Source organism: Pseudonaja textilis, chromosome 6 (assembly GCF_049901715.1).
Source record: "Pseudonaja textilis isolate UNSWEBS1 chromosome 6, rPseTex1.2, whole genome shotgun sequence".
NCBI classification, from domain to species: Eukaryota; Metazoa; Chordata; class Lepidosauria; order Squamata; family Elapidae; genus Pseudonaja; species Pseudonaja textilis.
Window position 1 is genome coordinate 11,910,652 of NC_141995.1, and position 17,836 is coordinate 11,928,487.

Below are 17,836 nucleotides of genomic sequence, written 5' to 3' on the forward strand. Positions count from 1 at the left end.
TGTTGCTAAGCGAGACATTTGTTAAGTGAGTTTCACCCCGTTTTACAGTCTTCCTTGCCACAGTTGTTAAGTGAACCGTTGCAGTGGGTTAAGTTAGTAACGTGGTTGTTAAGTGAATCTGGCTTCCCTTTTGACTTTGCTGATCGGAAAATCACAAAAGTTGATTGCATGACACACACACACACACACACACACACACACACACGGGAACTTTGCAACCGTCATAAATGTGGATCAGTTGCCAACTGTCTGAATTTTGATCATGTGACCATGGGGGGGATGCTTCAACTGTCATAAATATGAAAAATGGCCATAAGTCAGTTTTCTCAGTGCTGTTGAACGATCTCTGAATGAACTGTTGTAAGCCGAAACTATCTGTATTGGTAAAAGTTCTTATTTCCCTCTGTAATTTCCACATTCCATTTGTCCTGAAGTCATGGGTCGGTAGCATCTTTCTACCACTTCCCCATGCTTTCAGAGACTTTGGGAGTCAGCCTTTGCGTGGTCCTGCAAAAAAAACAACACAGAAAAGTGTTGGCAAGGACAGAGGACAAGTTGTATGCTAGTTGTGGCCTTGGTTTTTTTGCTTCCTCAGCGGGCAGCAGAGTAGAGTTTCTGTTCTCTTTCTTGGTTCTTCTCAGCCCTAGAGAGGGTTGGTGAAGAATCTCAGAGAATATAAGCAAAGGTTCTACCAAGTGAGAAGTCAACATCAACAATTATGTGGATGTGACATAGATATCATTATTGAAAGGATGTTAGATGTTCATCCAGTGTTCCGATATCTCAAGGGGCTGCCCCAAAGAAGAGGGAGTCAAGCTATTCTCCAAAGCACCCGAGGGCAGGACAAGAAGCAATAGGTGGAAACTAATCAAGGAAAGAACCAAGGAGAAATTTCCTGATAGTGGGAATAATTAATCAGTGGAACAACTTGCCTCCAGCAATTGTGAATGCAACTCTGGAAGTTTTTAAGAAGAGATTGGACAACTATTTGTCTGAAATGGTATAAGGTTTCCTGCCTTAAGCAGGGGCTTAGATTAGAAGACCTCCAAGGTTCCTTCCAACTCCATTATGTCCAGGATCAAGACTGAAGCTGATTTGATTTAATCTGCATATAGCTACAATCACAGCTTATGCTCAGTTAATGTGATTACTCACAATGTATTCAAAAACCTAATTAAACGCAATAATTCAGGTGCCTTTCATCATTAAACACAACCTTTCCGCTTGTATGCAAGATTTGGAAGAAATGCTTTTGGATTCAAGAGTTCAGACCACAGGTTTGGGCCTGAATACTTTTCCAGGTTTGGTGTGTGGTTCTTTTGGTTCTTGCCTGAGCGGGTGGTCCAAGGTTCCTTTCAACTCTGTTATTCTACTCTACTCTATCCAAATTTTGATCATATGATCCTGTTATGACGGTCGTAAGTGTAAGATCTGGTCGTAAGTCTCTTTTTCAGTGCTGTTGTAACTCTGAAAGGCTGTTGAACAAAACAGTTGTAAGTTGAAAACCACCTGTACCAACTTTACAAATTAACCAGTAAAATAAGCAAAAAACCCCTTTCAAATATCATGGACTAAAGCCAAATCAACCAGCACTAAAAGTTCCTTTCAAGTTGCTTCAATAAGCTTTTGAATTCTTTTTAAAGAGAATTGTCCTTGATTGGTACAAGCCCCCCCCAAAAAACCAGAAAAAACCACACTGAGACAGAGATGGAAGGGGGAACCCCTCTAGAAAAAGTACAGAGAAGAGCGACCAGGATAGTTAGGGGACTGGAGGCTAAAACATACAACAAATGGTTGCAGGAACTGGGCTTGGCTAGTCTAGTGAAGAGAAGGACCAGGGGAGACATGATAGCAGTCTTCCAATATTTGAGAGGCTGCCACAGAGAAGAAGGGGTCAAGCTGTTTTCCAAGGCACCCAAAGGCCACACAAGGAATAATGGATGGAAACTGAACAAGGAGAGATTTAACCTGGAAATAAGGAGAAACTTTCTGACAGTGAGAACAATCAACCCATGGAACAGAAGTTGCCTTCGGAAATTGTGGGAGCTTCATCACTTGAGACATTCAAGAAGAGATTGGACTGCCATTTGTCAGAAATGGTGTAAGGTCTCCCGCTTGGGCAGGGTGGTGGTGGTGGACTAGATGACCTACAAGGTCCCTTCCAACTCTGATTATCTGTTATCTGTTTGTCTTCTAGCCTTGTGACTCCTTTTAGAGAAAACTGTATGGTGGGGTTTAGAGGAGGGTTGCATTGTGTAAAAAAGCAGGAATATTATCAGTGTGGTAAATTTCAAGTTGTTGACATCTCTGTGCCAACATAAATAGCTTTAAGCAAAAGAGACTGCCGGGGTCTATTTTTTCTGCCCTAACATGCTGCACCTTCTTCTGTTATAAATCTCCCCACCCTTCATCCACCCACAGGAAACTGACATACTGTTTGCAACCTTTATTCCAATTCTTAATCATTTCTTTGCCATTCAGCTTCAAGACAACTGCAGCTTATGCTTCTCCTTTCACACCTTGCAACAGAAGGTTATTTCTTTCTTGCTCCGGTTCAAATAGTCTGAGATAAGATCAGCTTATCAGAAATGCACAGAAATGTTCTATTCATAAGTCACCATATAATATTCACCGTACCCCTGGGCCTCAACTGATTTAATAATCCCACGAAGGCCATTGCGCGAAAACAACTTTACAAGCCATATTGGAAAAAATCAAGTAATAGGGGAGGGGGGGGGAAATGAAACCAAACAAGTTAGTTTGGAATTGTGTGGAATATATCCCCCAGCTGTTAGCCATTTGCAAATTCATAAAAAAAAATGACACTCAAGCAATATATTTTTAAATTTAGGTTATTCAGGCGTGCCTTCAGCATCACATGTAATTCATACAAATACGTATTATAATACTTTTTAGTTTCAGGTTCAAGATTTCTCAGGCCATTTATGAAATGGAAATATTAGTTATACATGTATACATAAAATATTAGATGTAATCCCTTGGCTCACCGTAGGTTTTTTAAAGGCAATTTTCTGGAGGGGAGGGGGAGAGGAAGATGACTATGTTAAATTAGAAGGCAGTTAAAAATGTACAGATCTAATTGTATGATGTAAAGGTTTTCTTACAGTTCATTTTTCATGTTAAATTGAGGCTCTTTCTTAACAAAGCGTCTTTCTCCACCTTTATACAATTCAGATATATCATCGAATATAGCTAATAAGGTCCAAAATGTGGTGGATGTTTTAAAATGTTTATTTATTTAGCTTGCATGACTGATTTGGGCAATCCATGTGGATATATTAACATAATATTACTGATTTGGGCAATCCATGTGGATTTATTAAGATAATATTACTGATTTGGGCAATCCATGTGGATATATTAGCATAATATGTTAATATTAAGTATATTACTCTAAAATGCAAAGCCCCAGCAGGCAGGTCTGCTCTACCTTAGTGTAATGGGCTGTGAGAATAACTTGGGAGACAGGAGGAAGAGCTGTAGCCAAGGCAGTGGTGGGACAAGAGTCATGTGGTCACCTTTTGTGGTCTTATGACAAGCAAAGTCAATGAGGAAGCCAGATTCATTTAACAGCTGCAGTGATTCACTTAACAAATGTGGCAAGAAAGGTCGTAAAATTCACTTAACAACTGTCTCATTTAGCAACAGAAATTTTGGGTTCAATTATGGTTGTAAGTCAAGGATTACCTGTATTGCACTCACTGATGACAGAACCAGCAATATATAGCTGGCAGAACCGGGTGCTATTTCTCAGTTTAAATCCTTCTTGAAGCATAGGACTAGCATTTTCTTTACAACCAATCCTTTTTTTCCCCAAGCAGAAGTTTACTATATATTTTTTTCAAAACAACGCTAAATGCATATTTGAAATGCTGTCTTAGCACTTTTCCAGAGAAGCGTTAAACCTACTTCCATAAGGAGACTATGTAAGATCTGACAAGCATTTGGTCAGTCCACTGTCAAAAGCCATTGTGGAAACTCCTGCAGCCAAAGCCAAAAATAACTACTGAGGGCAGATCTCAAATCTTTGACTTCATCATCCACCACATCATAAGCAAAGCAATGATAGATCATGTCCAAAGCTAAAATCCTGCTGGGAAAAGAGGAAAAACACAACTTTAACCTAAAGAAGGGTTTAAATTGCCTCAAATATGATGCTGAGGGCAAAATCTGGGTTAAAAAACATAGCATAAAATGATTACTGAGCATTTTTGTACTGTGATTGGAGGGGCATAATTATCTTTTCAGTCTAATATCCTCCCTTTTCCTACAAATCGGAGGAAACAGGCCCTTAACCATCATAACTTAACATATCACTCCTTTTTTTAAATTGTCAGGTTTCAATGCTGAACCGTGGATTTTTGCATGTGTGTAAAGTAGAGAAAATCTGAACATGCAAAGATTTTTTTTCTGCAACAGACTAAAGCTATATGCCCAGAGAAGGGGTGTCAAACTCAGGGCCCTCGGCCTGGATCTGGCCCACGGGGTTCTTAGATCTGGCCTGCGAGGCCACTCTGGAAATAGCAAAGGACCGGCCTACAGTGCCTCTGCCAGCGAAAACAGAGCTCGGGCTGCAGGAGGCCGTTATGACCATAAATGACCCTCCCGGGCTCCGTTTTTGCTAGCAGAGGGCTACAGGAAGATCCACCGAGCCCCGCCCAGGCCACCACAGGTGCCCCATGACACGAGTGACATCAAGCTGGCCATGCCCACCCCAGTCACACTCACCCCAGCCATGGCCCCCCCGAGATCAAACACAACCCTGATGTGGGCCTCAATGAAATTGAGTTTGACACCCCTGGCCCAGTGTGATTAATTTTTTAAATATATATTTTTATTATTGTGGCTTGCTGCATTGTCAGCCAGATGGTGAGACTGGATTTGGCATTTTTATCCACCTGTTGAGTCTTTCTTAAGATCCTGGGATAGGCAGATGTTTTTTGATGGTGTTGAAGGTGTGGTCTGCAGGATGTAAGATGTTCCAAGTAAAACTGCTTTTTCCAATGGATTGAGAATTGTTTTGTTAATGCTGATGGCACTCAAATGGTGCCCCAGATTGTTTGGGATTGCACCGAAGGCACCTGTTACTATTGGTACAGTCTTTGCCACATTCCTTCTACTTCTATTTTCAGGTCATTTTATTTTTCTCCAGTTCTCTCTCTTCTGCTCTTTATTCAAACATGTGAAATGACAACCGCCAGGTCTTGCAATTGATATTGGCCTTCGAAAACATCAAATTCTTCCCAAGAAATTAGGATGTTGTGATGAATTGGTGTAACATATGTGTGGATCCAATTAGTGTGAATTATTATTATGGTTGGTCATATAGTCAGCCAGATGTTTAGACTGGATTTGGCATTTTTGTCCACCTATCAAGTCCTCCCCAAGGATCTGGGATAGGCCAGTATTGTTGTTTAATAATGTGAAAAGTATCAATGCAGAGTATAAGGCATTCTAAGTAAAGTTGCCTTTTGCAATTGACTGATTTTATCAATGCCAGTGGTGTTCAAGTAGTGCTCCAGTTGTTTTAGGATAATACGCCTGTTGCTATTGATACTATCTTTGTTTTCTATTGCCACAGTTGTTCTACTTCTGTTTGGAGGTCTTTGTATTTTGTGATTTTTTTTCCCATTTTTTTCTCTTCTCTTCTGCTTTTCTCCAGGTTCTGCAATCAGTGGTGGGATTCATTTTTTTTTACTACCAGTTCTATGGGCATGGCTTGGGGGTGTGGCAGGGGAAGGATACTGTAAAATCTCCAGTCAGAGGTGGTATTTGCCGGTTCTCTGAACTACTCCAAATTTCTGCTACCGGTTCTCCAGAACTGGTCAGAACCTGCTGAATACCACCTCTGTCTGCAATGTCTACTAACCAGACTTTTTTGGGGGTGGGTGGGTCTGTTATTGTTTGCCAGCTAGGCTGGAGTGAGGGGTCAAATGGGGGCCCAGCTTGGAATCATGGCACAGCCACGTTTTATCTTCCCCAAGATCCATGAAGCCTTACCGGGGTGTTTCCAGAGAAACAGAGCCTGGAGAGATTCTTATAACACAAGTAGAGGCAATAAAGATGCTTATTCTAGCTGTTTATGGCTGTCCCTGTTTGCTTGCTCGCCCTTGACACAAATAATAATATTATTAGGCTGTGGGTGGAAATAATCAATGTAAGAAATAAAGGATAATTGTATAAGGTAAACTTTGCTTTATGGCAACGTGCTGAAGAAACTTCTGCTTAAAATATTCATGTCCCAAAAGCAATTGGTCTCTGGGATATTTCATTCTGTAGGTTAAATTTGTACTGTGTTATTTGGATATTTTGTCTTTCTGCTCGCTAAACTTTTGCTTCACTTTTTATTCTGCATTACCTAATTCATTCCTTAGCCTTGGTAGTAACAGTATATGCAACAACGCTTCAGTAAGTACAAGAGGCAAATTTTTCTTCTGCATATACTCATTTTCCAGCTGAGTGGTAATCATGCCAGCACCAAGTTAATAAGTAATTTCTGTATCCTGATTTAAGGAAGCAAACCAAGAAGTTCAGGGGTTGAGTTGCATTTGTAGAATGACCTAAAACCCTAATCAAGTAAAGGAAGGCTTTTGAGAGATTTTAGAAGTTAAAATTTCATGTTTAAATAGAAGGAACTCCCATATATTAATTAGCTTACAACCACAGAAGGGATAATTAACTATTTCTTCTTCTTCTTCTTCTTCTTCTTCTTCTTCTTCTTCTTCTTCTTCTTCTTCTTCTTCTTCTTCTTCTTCTTCTTCTTCTTCTTCTTCTTCTTCTTCTTCTTCTCCTTCTTCTCCTTCTCCTTCTCCTTCTCCTCCTCCTCCTCCTCCTCCTCCTCCTCCTCCTCCTCCTCCTCCTCCTCCTCTCCTGGAGTAGCCATCATAACAGCAGATAATTAGTTTCATTTTTAGTTTAACTCTGTATATATATGTTGCAGTGAGAAAAGCCACATGTACAGCTATGGAATTCATGGCATGGGTTTTGTAACTTCTTAAACCACCAGAAGTTGAAATATTGCATCTCTCATCCCAACTCTAAAAAGCCCTTGACTCAGGATATGGAAGGTACACCTCTTCTTACTAAGCAAAGACCCTTAGGATCTGCCTTTGATCAACTAAGGAGTTGAAGGAGGGTCCAAAAAAAGGTTCTTTTCCCCATATTTATCTCATTTCCAATGTTACTTCCTTAAAATGAAGGAAAAATTTCCTGCCTGTTAGATGTGGACAATGGAACAATCTATCTGCAGGATTGTGAGATCTCCATTTCTGGAAGTTTTTAAGAAGGGCTAGACAGCTTCATCTTAAAGATAGATTAATTGGCTTTCCTGCACGTTGTCAAGGCTTGAACTAGATAATTTGTATGGTCTCATTCAACTCCACAGTTCTGTGAATCTATGTCTATAAGCTGGGTTTCCTATTAAACTCTGCTACGGAACCATTCATTCATTGTCGCGGCAATCCGTTCCCTTTCCTTTTCATCCACAGACAGTATGAAGCAACTCCTGAAGACAACCTGTTGAGCCAAGAAGTGATGTTGAAGCGCCAGGAGGAGGAGATGATGCAACTGCAAGCTAAAATGGCTCTCCGGCAGTCTCGGCTCAGCCTCTATCCTGGAGACATAGTGAGGCCGGCTGTGCTTGATATGACAAAGGATCCACTTAGAGAAATTGCTTTGGAAACAGCCATGACCCAAAGGAAGCTAAGGGTAATGTTAAGACAATGGTGGGCCAAGGGTTGCATCTTTTAAAAAAGCACTGTGCTAAGCAGACTGGAGAGGTTAATACATCTACTCACCTTCCTTCCTTCCTTCCTTCCTCCCTCCCTCCCTTCTATCCTCCTTCCCTCACTGTATAGCAATGTTTTGCTTTTAGCAATTGATTGACAAATTTTAATGGTCCAGTTTTGGCCAGTCCCAGAAGCCCCAAACAATGATTAGAAACAGATGTGAGTTAGTTGCCAACTCTTATTTTAAGTGGTTGAGCAATAAACTTGGCTGAACACAAATTAATTCTTTATAAAGGTGGACAGTCATTTCTAACAATACTTCAGTCTGTTCTGGTGTTAGCACATATATTTTGTGTCCATGCTTGGAATAAAATGTGTTCATATGGTATGTATATTTGTGTGTGTGTGTGTGTGTGTGTGTGTATGTGTGTATTTATAGTTCATGGTTAATGTTCTGATAAGCCATTAAAGCCATTCTGTCTCAGAAAATGTTATCCCTATGGAGATTCTTGAGTTTCTTACTACATGCCCCAACAGTAGCAGAGATAGTTTAAGCAAGTGTACCTAATCTATAGTGTCTAGTTTTGACACTAACATCGTGACCAATAGGAAAACGATGACTCAATACCCTGGAATGTTTCCTGCTAATGCTGTTGACCCTTTTTCAGATCTCTCCAATACAGTTAGGTTGCTCCTCTGACGTTGCATATGTTTTAGAAAGACCTGTGGTTTTTTTTTAAAGAAATAATTAATTATTTAATTAGAATGTTCTAATTCTGATTAAATTCTATTTAATTAGATATTCTAATCAACATTCTAATATGAACTCTAATTATTGTTAATATTCTAATTGATATTCTAAAATTCAGTTACAGTTTTATGTGTGTATCAAGTTTTCATGGCAGGAGAAATTTTCCTGGTATATCGTTATGCCATGGGAACACCATTCTCATTTGTCTCGCTAGCTTTCATCAAGAATTGAAAGTTATTAATAGAAAATCCAGCAAATCCTGAATGGCCTTGGTACTAGCCTGCAGAATAGACCCATATTTTTGTTCCTATGTATTAAAAAATTGAGATAATGTACAGGAAGGAAAATACGGGGTCCATCCTTCCTTGTCATGTCAAGAGATGGCTGCTTGAATGACTATTGATGTTTCTATATTTCCTCATCCTGATGCCTTATGTTGGGATTACAATTTCCAGAATTCCAAGATAAATTCTTGGGATGGGAATTTATAAAGGAACAGTAATTTTCCCAACCAATCTGGAAAGCAACAGGTTTCGCAAGGCAACTATTTAATTAGACAAACAACATTTATTTGTTTAATGTACAGAATGTTTATCTAATGGAGTCCTAGAAATGAATAAATTGATTATGTGTACTAAACTTCATTTGGAAGAGCTCTTTTCAGTTCTCAATTCCCCTCTGTAATAACTATGGGCTTTATTCTTGTCTTCAGTTACTTATCAATTTTTGGTGGCATGAATGCTGAATGCTAAAATAAGTTTCTCTAATTTGCAGAATTTCTTTGGTCCTGAGTTCGTAAAAACTACTATTGAACCCTTTACCTCCTTGGACCTGCCAAAATCAATTTTGGTAAGACCTTTGTTGTAAATGTACTATCAGTAAGTAGCATATAGCAATGATCTGATGGTATGTGTGATGTAATGATCTTTATGTTTTTCTTCTATAAAATCTTTCCTATACTCTTAATTTGCTTGATTTCTTTTAGTGCAGGAGTGTCAAACTTGCATCATCATGTGATGTATCAGGGTTTTCCCCTTCGCTAAACTGGGCGGGGACGGGGCCAGCACATGACGCATTTGAGCCATGAGTTTGACACTCCTATCTTAGTGGATTCTTTGCCCTTTTTTAAGACAATCATCGGTTTAACTTTCTCTGAATGTTAAGCTCCACATGCAATATGTATCTGATAAGTTGTGTGACAAACACCATGAGCTTTCAGCACCACCTCTAGAGATTGGAAAGTTTGGTTTGTCTTATCATATTGTCCAATTCAGATAACTCCCTTCCCTTGCCTTTCCTGTTTAAATTATATTTATTCTGTTAAACTACTTTGCAGTTTGCTTCATGAGGATGATACGATTTTGTGCTGGGTTACAACTTTCTGTTTCACTTCCGACTACATAACTGATCCTTCATCCCCAGTGTCAGAATTTTCCTCTTTGTGTAGATTAATGTTTTCTTTGACGTTGTTAACAATGCAAGGAGGTGTTTTTTTTTAATGGGGGCTCTCTTCTTGTAGGAGATTATTAGATTATCAACCTGTAGTCTTGCAACACCGTATGGTAATACATTTTTAACAAAAATTCTGAAGTTTGGGTCTGTGTTGCTCTGGCATAACTAGCTTGCTTTTTACATCATTTTTAGTACTTTAAAGTTAGTGGAATTTGGAATTTTTTAATGGTGTTTCTATAATGTAGGTGATCTATGTGGTAACTGCTTCCCTTTCATCACACATTCTGTCGTAGCAGAAGCTATGTGGTGCATTTTTTATAAACCATGTTTTCTGACAGCAAGGTAACTGAAATAGAGTCGTGATATCATTTAGTTGAACATTTGTTGGGTATTTGAGTATCATTTAGTTGAACATTAGTTGAGTATTTGAATAGCTGACAGTGCCTTGGTCACATCCTCTTGCATATATTTAAGAAAAAGAACGTGGCAAGCAAAACTGCATATAGTTCTACTTGATATAAATTCCACATTGCAGTATTGTATGTCTCTGTGTGTAATTTTATTTTCAAAAAATTAAATTGATATTCCCCTCACTTTCCATTTCCTCTGTGATATTAGAGAAGTGGATATTTGTTTTTTAAAACTGATGCTTTTGACAATATATGGCCCTATGTGTATACAGTTTTGTGTCATTTTTGATAGTCTGTGTTTGTTTTTTGAAAATCAGAACAAAAAAGGGAAGAATGAAGACAATCGCCGGAAAGTCAACATCATGCTTTTAAGTAGCCAAAGACTAGAACTGACTTGTGATACTAAGACCGTATGCAAAGACGTATTTGATATGGTGGTCGCCCATATTGGTTTAATGGAGCATCACTTGTTTGGGTTAGCTTCTTTAAAAGGTGAGAAAAAATATTGCATTACCCTGGATATTTTTCATTTGATATCAAATGGTAACTGCTGTGTATGAATGAGTCATTACTGACCACGAAAATAAATTCCATATTTTCCTGGAAACAAACTAGCCTCTATAACAGAGATATGCAAATTCATCTTGCTTTCTAAATTTGTTTCCCATCATAGAGACAGCTAGTTTGAATTGAAACAGGTTTGTAGGGAAAGGGGGATAATTATTATTATTTCCCATGCCATTTTCTTAATTAAAAATCCCCTGCTATTTGTCCTCATAGCAAAAAACATGTATGCCCATGTTATCACTCAAATAGCGTTTTCAGAAGAATTTACAGTGGGGAAAATGGAAGAATGGCTTGGAAGAATGATTTTTTTTTTTTGCTTCTTTGCCCCCACGTGAAATCTGGCATAATATCCTGATCCAGAAAATGTGGAAAGAATATTGTATAACCTAGAACTAAGGAGAAATTTCCTGACAGTTAGAACAAGTAATATAGGAGGCAACCGGGTGGGGAATATTTAGTTTAGTTTAGTTTATTGTCATTGCACTTCATACAACAAAATTAAGCAACATCTTCAGTGTTCATTATGACTGTGAAAACAAAACAAAACACACATCCTTCACATTCTATACAATTGAATTGAAACCTTCTGATATTTCATTAATATTGCACTATACAGTAGAATTCAATATAGTTACTGCCCTGGGATAGAAGCTGTTTTTCAGCCTATTTGTCCTTGTTGTTATTATCCTATACCATCTGCCAGATGGTAATAGTTCAAAAGAATACGTAAGTAAATCTTCCCTAACCTGGGAATCCTTCAGTATGTGGACTTCAACTCTAAGAATTCCCCAGCTAGCAGATCAATCCTGAGGGTTCCAGGAAATAACCATCGCATGCATTGAGGGATGGCTCATTTGGGCCTCAGACAGCTATTAGAAAACTTTTACTTCATCACCAGTAGTACATATGTATAGACAGGAATCTGTCCCTGCTCTGGCTCTCAGAAAGTCTTAAATTATCCATTTTGCTTTGTTTTCCACATTGATTAAGAGAATCAGCTGATAGCTTAATCGTAGATGCGGCTGTTCAGTTAAATTCCTCCAATGGAGGCTGATTTCCCTCCATTGAACAAATAGAATCGCATGTTTGGGAGACCACTTGTGGATATATCAGCAAAGCAGAGCAACTGAGCTGCGATGTCTTATGGATGTTCTATGTTGATTTATCTTTTGATGACAGAAAATGAGTACTTCTTCATCGATCCAGAGCTAAAGCTAACTAAAGTAGCCCCCGATGGCTGGAAAGAAGAATCCAAGAAAAGGAATAAAAACACAGTAAACTTCATCTTGTACTTCCGGATTAAGTTCTTTGTGGATGACATTAGTCTGATTCAGTGAGTATATTTGGGTTGTGTTTTAAAATCATTCTTCTCCCATGTCCACATGCTCCCAAGCAGTCTTGCTTTTCTACAAGTCAGACATAATAATGACCTTCCTGTTCTTATTTCTATTCCTTAGTGGGATAGAAGGGGAAGGGTAACAAATGGATGATCCCAAACTGCTCTTCTCTTAGCAATATCCTGTCAGGAATTTCATATAGGCAATAGTGGTGGAATAGCTAAATATTTCTCTGCCAGCCCAATGTATTTTCATGCTGATTATTTATTGCTATTACATTTGAATCATCTACCACAGGGGTGTCAAATCAAAGCCCATGGGCCAGATGTGGCCCACAGGGTGCTTAGATCTGGCCTGTGGGTCCACCCTGGAAACAGTGAAGGACTGACCTGCGATGCCTCTGCTAGTACATGTGGCCCACCCAAGCTCCATTTTTGCTGGCAGAAGGTAGCAGGAGGCCGCCTAGCCAAAAACGGAGCTTGGGAGCCCGCTTTTGCTGGCAAAGCACTCACAAGTGATGTTGAGCTGGGCATGCCCACCCCAGCCAAAGCCCCCATGGCTCCCTGAAGTCAAACATAACCCTGATGCGGCCTTCAATGAAATTGAGTTTGACACTCCTGATCTACCAGGTAGAATTAAAAACCCAGTTCTGATCTGGAGAGTCTAGCCAGACTAATCTCTCTTGGGAAACACGATTATAAAATGAAGGTTGTTCCAAGTTTTTCAAAGTGGCATCATGAAAACCTGGAATTGTTGAACTTACCTTATGTCTGTTATGTGCTTTGAACATCCTACAGTGCTGTAGAAATTACCTGTTACAAGACCTTGATTCATTAATTGATTCCTTTGTTGATTCATTCATTCATTCATTCATGTAATTTATAACTTAGGTTTCTGCTCAAACATGCACTATGGTATCAAACCGAATGTAAAAACATAATATAAAGGCTGAGACGTAAAATGAAAACTAAAATCAATCAATGTTTAAACTCCTGGCAAAAGAACCCTTCTCACATAATGCATTCAACCTGTTCCCCCATGATCCAGTTAACCATGTCATACAAAAGGGCTTTTGTATAAAAGGGAATTGTCGCCTAGAGCTCATCTGCATGCAGTCGTTATTTCTGCCTCCCATGACCTATTTATTTCTTTTTTTCTTGATTTGCTCCAGGCACACGCTGACATACCATCAGTACTACCTGCAGTTAAGGAAAGATCTTCTAGAAGAGAAGATACATTGTGATGACGAAACAGCCTTATTGCTGGCCTCCTTAGCCCTCCAGGCGGAATATGGAGATTACCAAGATGAAGTAAGGATATTTTTTTCACTCGTTGGCAACCTCTCAATTCTATGCTTATTTTATAGTTTAAAGCATCTCAGTTGGTTTGGCTGCTACTTAAATGTCAAGGTTCAGTAGATGCGCAGTTGGGAAGCAGAAGATAAGAATTCAAAGGTTTTCAAAATGGAATTGGTTTGTAGCCATAGAACTCAGATCAATATCTTCTCCCAATTAGGGTCTTGGAGCCAAAATAATCCAGTTTTACGGAACAAATGTAATGGTAAAAGGACTGGAAGGCTTCCTGTTTATGTCATAAGAAAATATTGACCAAACATTAATGCACTAATTTAACTAATAATGAGGCAACTATTTCTCAAACTTCTGATTTCAGTCCATTTTTTGACATTCATTCAAGAAGCCAGTAACACAATGTTAAAGTTTCTGGTCCATATAAAGTAATAACTATTAAAACCATCATCACGTCACAGTTCCAAAAGCTCTCATAATGTCATTGAAAGTTCTTCAGATTCAGAGCATCTGGAAGAACATTCAGAGCAAGCAATGAAGCCTGACACTCCTAACCTTACTTTATACTAATAGTTAAAAATATTTTCTCTCTGAAGGAGGATATTTGTAGCTCAGGGTTGAAATGGGGCCTCGTTGGGGCTCTCTGAGCTTTTTTGTTTTCTTGAATACATTTCTTACCCAAACTAGGTTACATGATGCACTTACGATGTTACCTAATTAGGGTAATGAAGCGTCTGCAAGAAAACAAGCAAGTTCAAAGACCACCAAGGACCCTTCAAAATGTTGTCTTTTGCATGCAATGCCCAGGACACGGACTTGTACAGAAATTCTCCAAATGATCTTTTTCAGATGAATGAAAGTTCTAAACACACCTGAGGCAGACACAGAGTAAAGTTTTGTGAATAAGAGGCATAAATAGAGATGTCCATTCAGAGATTTAGCCTTCTCGCTCTGTTGAGGATAGTTTAAATTTTAAATTCATCCATACACTCTGAAAATATGAGTATCTTACCTGTACAAGTTATGCTTTAAGTAATGGTCTATATAGCCAAGCGTGTGGATTCTGGACCTGCCCTGAACATGATTTAAGAAATTTCTAAAGCTGAATTAAATATTTGTGCCTGCCATCATGCACATACTCAAGTAGATGTGCTTTTGTTTTCCTGCTTCATTCCTACCACAATGATATACAAAGGAACTTGGCAAGCATGGAAGATTCATAACTGCCTTGATGACTGTTCAGAGAATACTAGCTATTGATAAGTATTTTGTCTGCAAGCTCAGTTTAGTTACATCTGTCATTTGATTTGCTAACTTTCTAGCCAGAGAAAAGGCAAATACTGATTAGAAAAAAGCCTTTCCAAAGGCCACAAGCATCCTGATTCTGTCATCAGGGTGAATTAAATTTTTGTGCAAATAGTATAAATACAAAAACATGTCAGAAGAAAAATGATTTCTGTAATAGCTCCAGTAAAGTACACGCAGGAAGTTTTGCCAACTATTAACAGATGTGAACAGTTGAAGGAAGACATCAGCCATGCTGCTTAAATGTAGAACAAACATTGTACATGATGGTCTATTAGTATAAGACTTATTTATTCATTGCAGCATACCAACATCTATTTATTTACTGATTCAACTAATAAATTGTGCATTCTGTTGAGCCTTTTTAACATCCCTGCAGTCAGTGTAAAAAATAAGTTCTTAAAAAGCCTACGCTTGCAATTTTCAGAAAGATCTGATCACTTTTTGATATCTGGATCTTATTTAATGTTATAATCATTATCTAGGAGTGATGATTGAAAATAGAACATAGAATAACAAGACTGGAAGAGACCTTGTGTGATGATTCAGGGCGTGGCACAAAAGTAGACAAATTCCTTTTAATACCTCCAACTTGGCCCCCAGTGTCCAGTTATCCTCAGCTGGAGATCAAGCAGACTACAAAGGGAAGAAATGCAGTCCAAACCCAAAGTACAGATAAATTAGAAATAAAAAAACCAACACAAACCACGCTGAAGTACAGACTTCCAAAAGATAACGAAGCACACACAGTTGGGAGGACACCAAAACCTAGATAAGCTTGACAAAAATAAAGCACGCTTTGCTTCCAGCAACTTTGCCATGCACAGTTTGTTCTTTTAAACAGTCTTCCCAGCTGCAGCCCATGAAGGGGATCAGGGCCTTTTCCTCCCCCATAAACCACTTTGCTCCCTTCTCCGTTCCTCACTGCGTGCCCTAGGATGAAGAGGGGGTAGCCCTGGGTCTTCCTCTGAATGCCCAACCGGACTGTGCCCTTCCCCCATTTCTTCTGGAGCCACACTCCCACTCCTTGTCAGCTGCTCAATCTCCCCTTCAGAATCAGACTCCAACAAGAGCATGATACCTTGGAGGTCTTCTAGTACAACCTTCACCCCTCCCCTCACTTGAACAGAAGACCTGACATACTATTTTGGGACAAATAATTGATAGAAAGGTTTGGGCAGTGGTATGGAGAACACCAAGATAGCTGTCTCATATTCTGCATCACTTGTGATTATACTACTCAACCATTATTGAACTGGCATAGCATTCAGTTACTGGTAGCTGGGATCAGGACTATGGCTTACAGTGTTACTCTGGTGCTTCTGTTTGCAGATACATGGCTTATCCTACTTCAGAACAGAACACTATTTGCCAGCAAGAGTGATAGAGAATCTGGAGCTACCTAATGTGAAAGAAGAATTGCCAAAGCTGCATAGCGCCTATGCAGGTGCTTCTGAAAATGAAGCTGAAATAGAATTTCTGAAGGTTAGAAATTCTGTGTGTTTTCATAAAAGGTTTTCCTATCCTAATGAAAGGGGGCGGGGGGAAGCCAACTGGATCTTAAACCTCTTTCAGGAAAGCTGGGCACCCTCCAAATTAACAGGACTCGGAACATGCATCTGTAATAATTGGTGACGATATGCTTGTGTACAAGTTGTTGGTCACCCTCTCGTATAGTTTGCAGTTGACAAGGGGTCTCATATATATATTTATTCATTAAGATCTCATTATAAATATTGAGCACACAAACCCTCTTTTTCCACAACATGTGGAACAGTGGAGATAGTACTGCTTTTTCGAATGCTAAAAAGGGGTCAGTTGACTTCATCAGGTAATTATAGTTAAAGTAAAACTAGGTCAAAAACAGGGTAAGCTAACCTTATCTTGTTAAATCATGTCACAGGAACACTTAAACCCAGTCTATTATTTGCCTCTTTGGTTCTTTAACCAATAGATAAAGGAAAAAGGCAAATAAAAAATGGACAAGTCTCAATGACAAAACAAATTTATCCGAGACTGGCAACATGGAATTCATTTCCCAAATGCTCATTGGCCAAAGTTTAGCATAAGCCATATTTATCATTGCCTATCTGGTCAATGGATGGAAACTTTGTAGTGTGCTTTCATCCAGGTAGCACAACATCATAAAGAACTGAGTGACACCATATAGTTGGCTCAACAAAGACAAAGAATCTATGGAGATTCCCAGTCATCCAGGTCATGGTTGTCCCAAGGGTGCTTTTTTCAAGAGACAACTGGACATTCTGGTTTTTCTTAGAAGATGTTTCGCTTCTCATTCAAGAAGCTTCTTAAGTTCTCTAAAGAAGCTTCTTGGATGAGAAGCAAACATCTTCAAAGAAAAAACAGAAAGTCCAGTTGCCTCTTGAAAAAAGCACCTTTGGGACCGATTCATAATGTTGAAGTGGGAAGATTTCAGATTAACACATTTGTCTATTCAGTCCAGTTGCCTTTTGGAAAAAGCACCTTTCAGATCAAGTTTCTCTACTTGAATGCCTGAAGGCATCCCCATGTTTTAAACATTCTCCTGTATTTGAGCAGAGTCCCCACTGCCATGTCCCCAAAGAGAAGACAAAATAACTAGATGTTGCTGCCCCTTTTTTTCTACTACCTTTCACTGCATACTAGGAGGGGATAAATAAACAGCCAGAGGAATCAAGGGCAACATCCCAAGACTAGGGACATGGCTGTGGGGATGTGGTCCATCAACGGCTACCCAAGAATTTCAGTCCCTGGCATTAGCCCTCCATTTTTAATTTTCTCAATGTGGGGAGAGTTGTCCCATATTGGTTCTATCTAACGGGCTGTTATTTGTTAAAGGTCGGCTGCTGCAGCTTACAACTAAAGGCCATATAGAATCTCCAGGACCATCTTCTGGTCCTCAGAACTTCCTTTGATCAGGATTATTGAAAGTTAAAACAGGATACTTTCCCATCATTTT

General features: G+C 39.1%; 1 protein-coding gene across 11 annotated transcripts in view; it reads left to right on the forward strand.

Moving 5' to 3' along the window:
• PTPN13 (protein tyrosine phosphatase non-receptor type 13) overlaps window positions 1-17,836 on the forward strand; it is a 169,013-nt gene that overhangs the window by 87,142 nt on the left and 64,035 nt on the right. For all 11 annotated transcript variants that reach the window (XM_087935863.1, XM_087935865.1, XM_087935864.1 and 8 more), the window contains exons 10-15: window positions 7,509-7,728; window positions 9,274-9,348; window positions 10,679-10,853; window positions 12,108-12,261; window positions 13,437-13,575; window positions 16,210-16,362. In XM_087935863.1, the coding sequence (XP_087791989.1) occupies window positions 7,509-7,728; window positions 9,274-9,348; window positions 10,679-10,853; window positions 12,108-12,261; window positions 13,437-13,575; window positions 16,210-16,362 (916 nt within the window). The remainder of the gene's footprint in view (window positions 1-7,508; window positions 7,729-9,273; window positions 9,349-10,678; window positions 10,854-12,107; window positions 12,262-13,436; window positions 13,576-16,209; window positions 16,363-17,836) is intronic.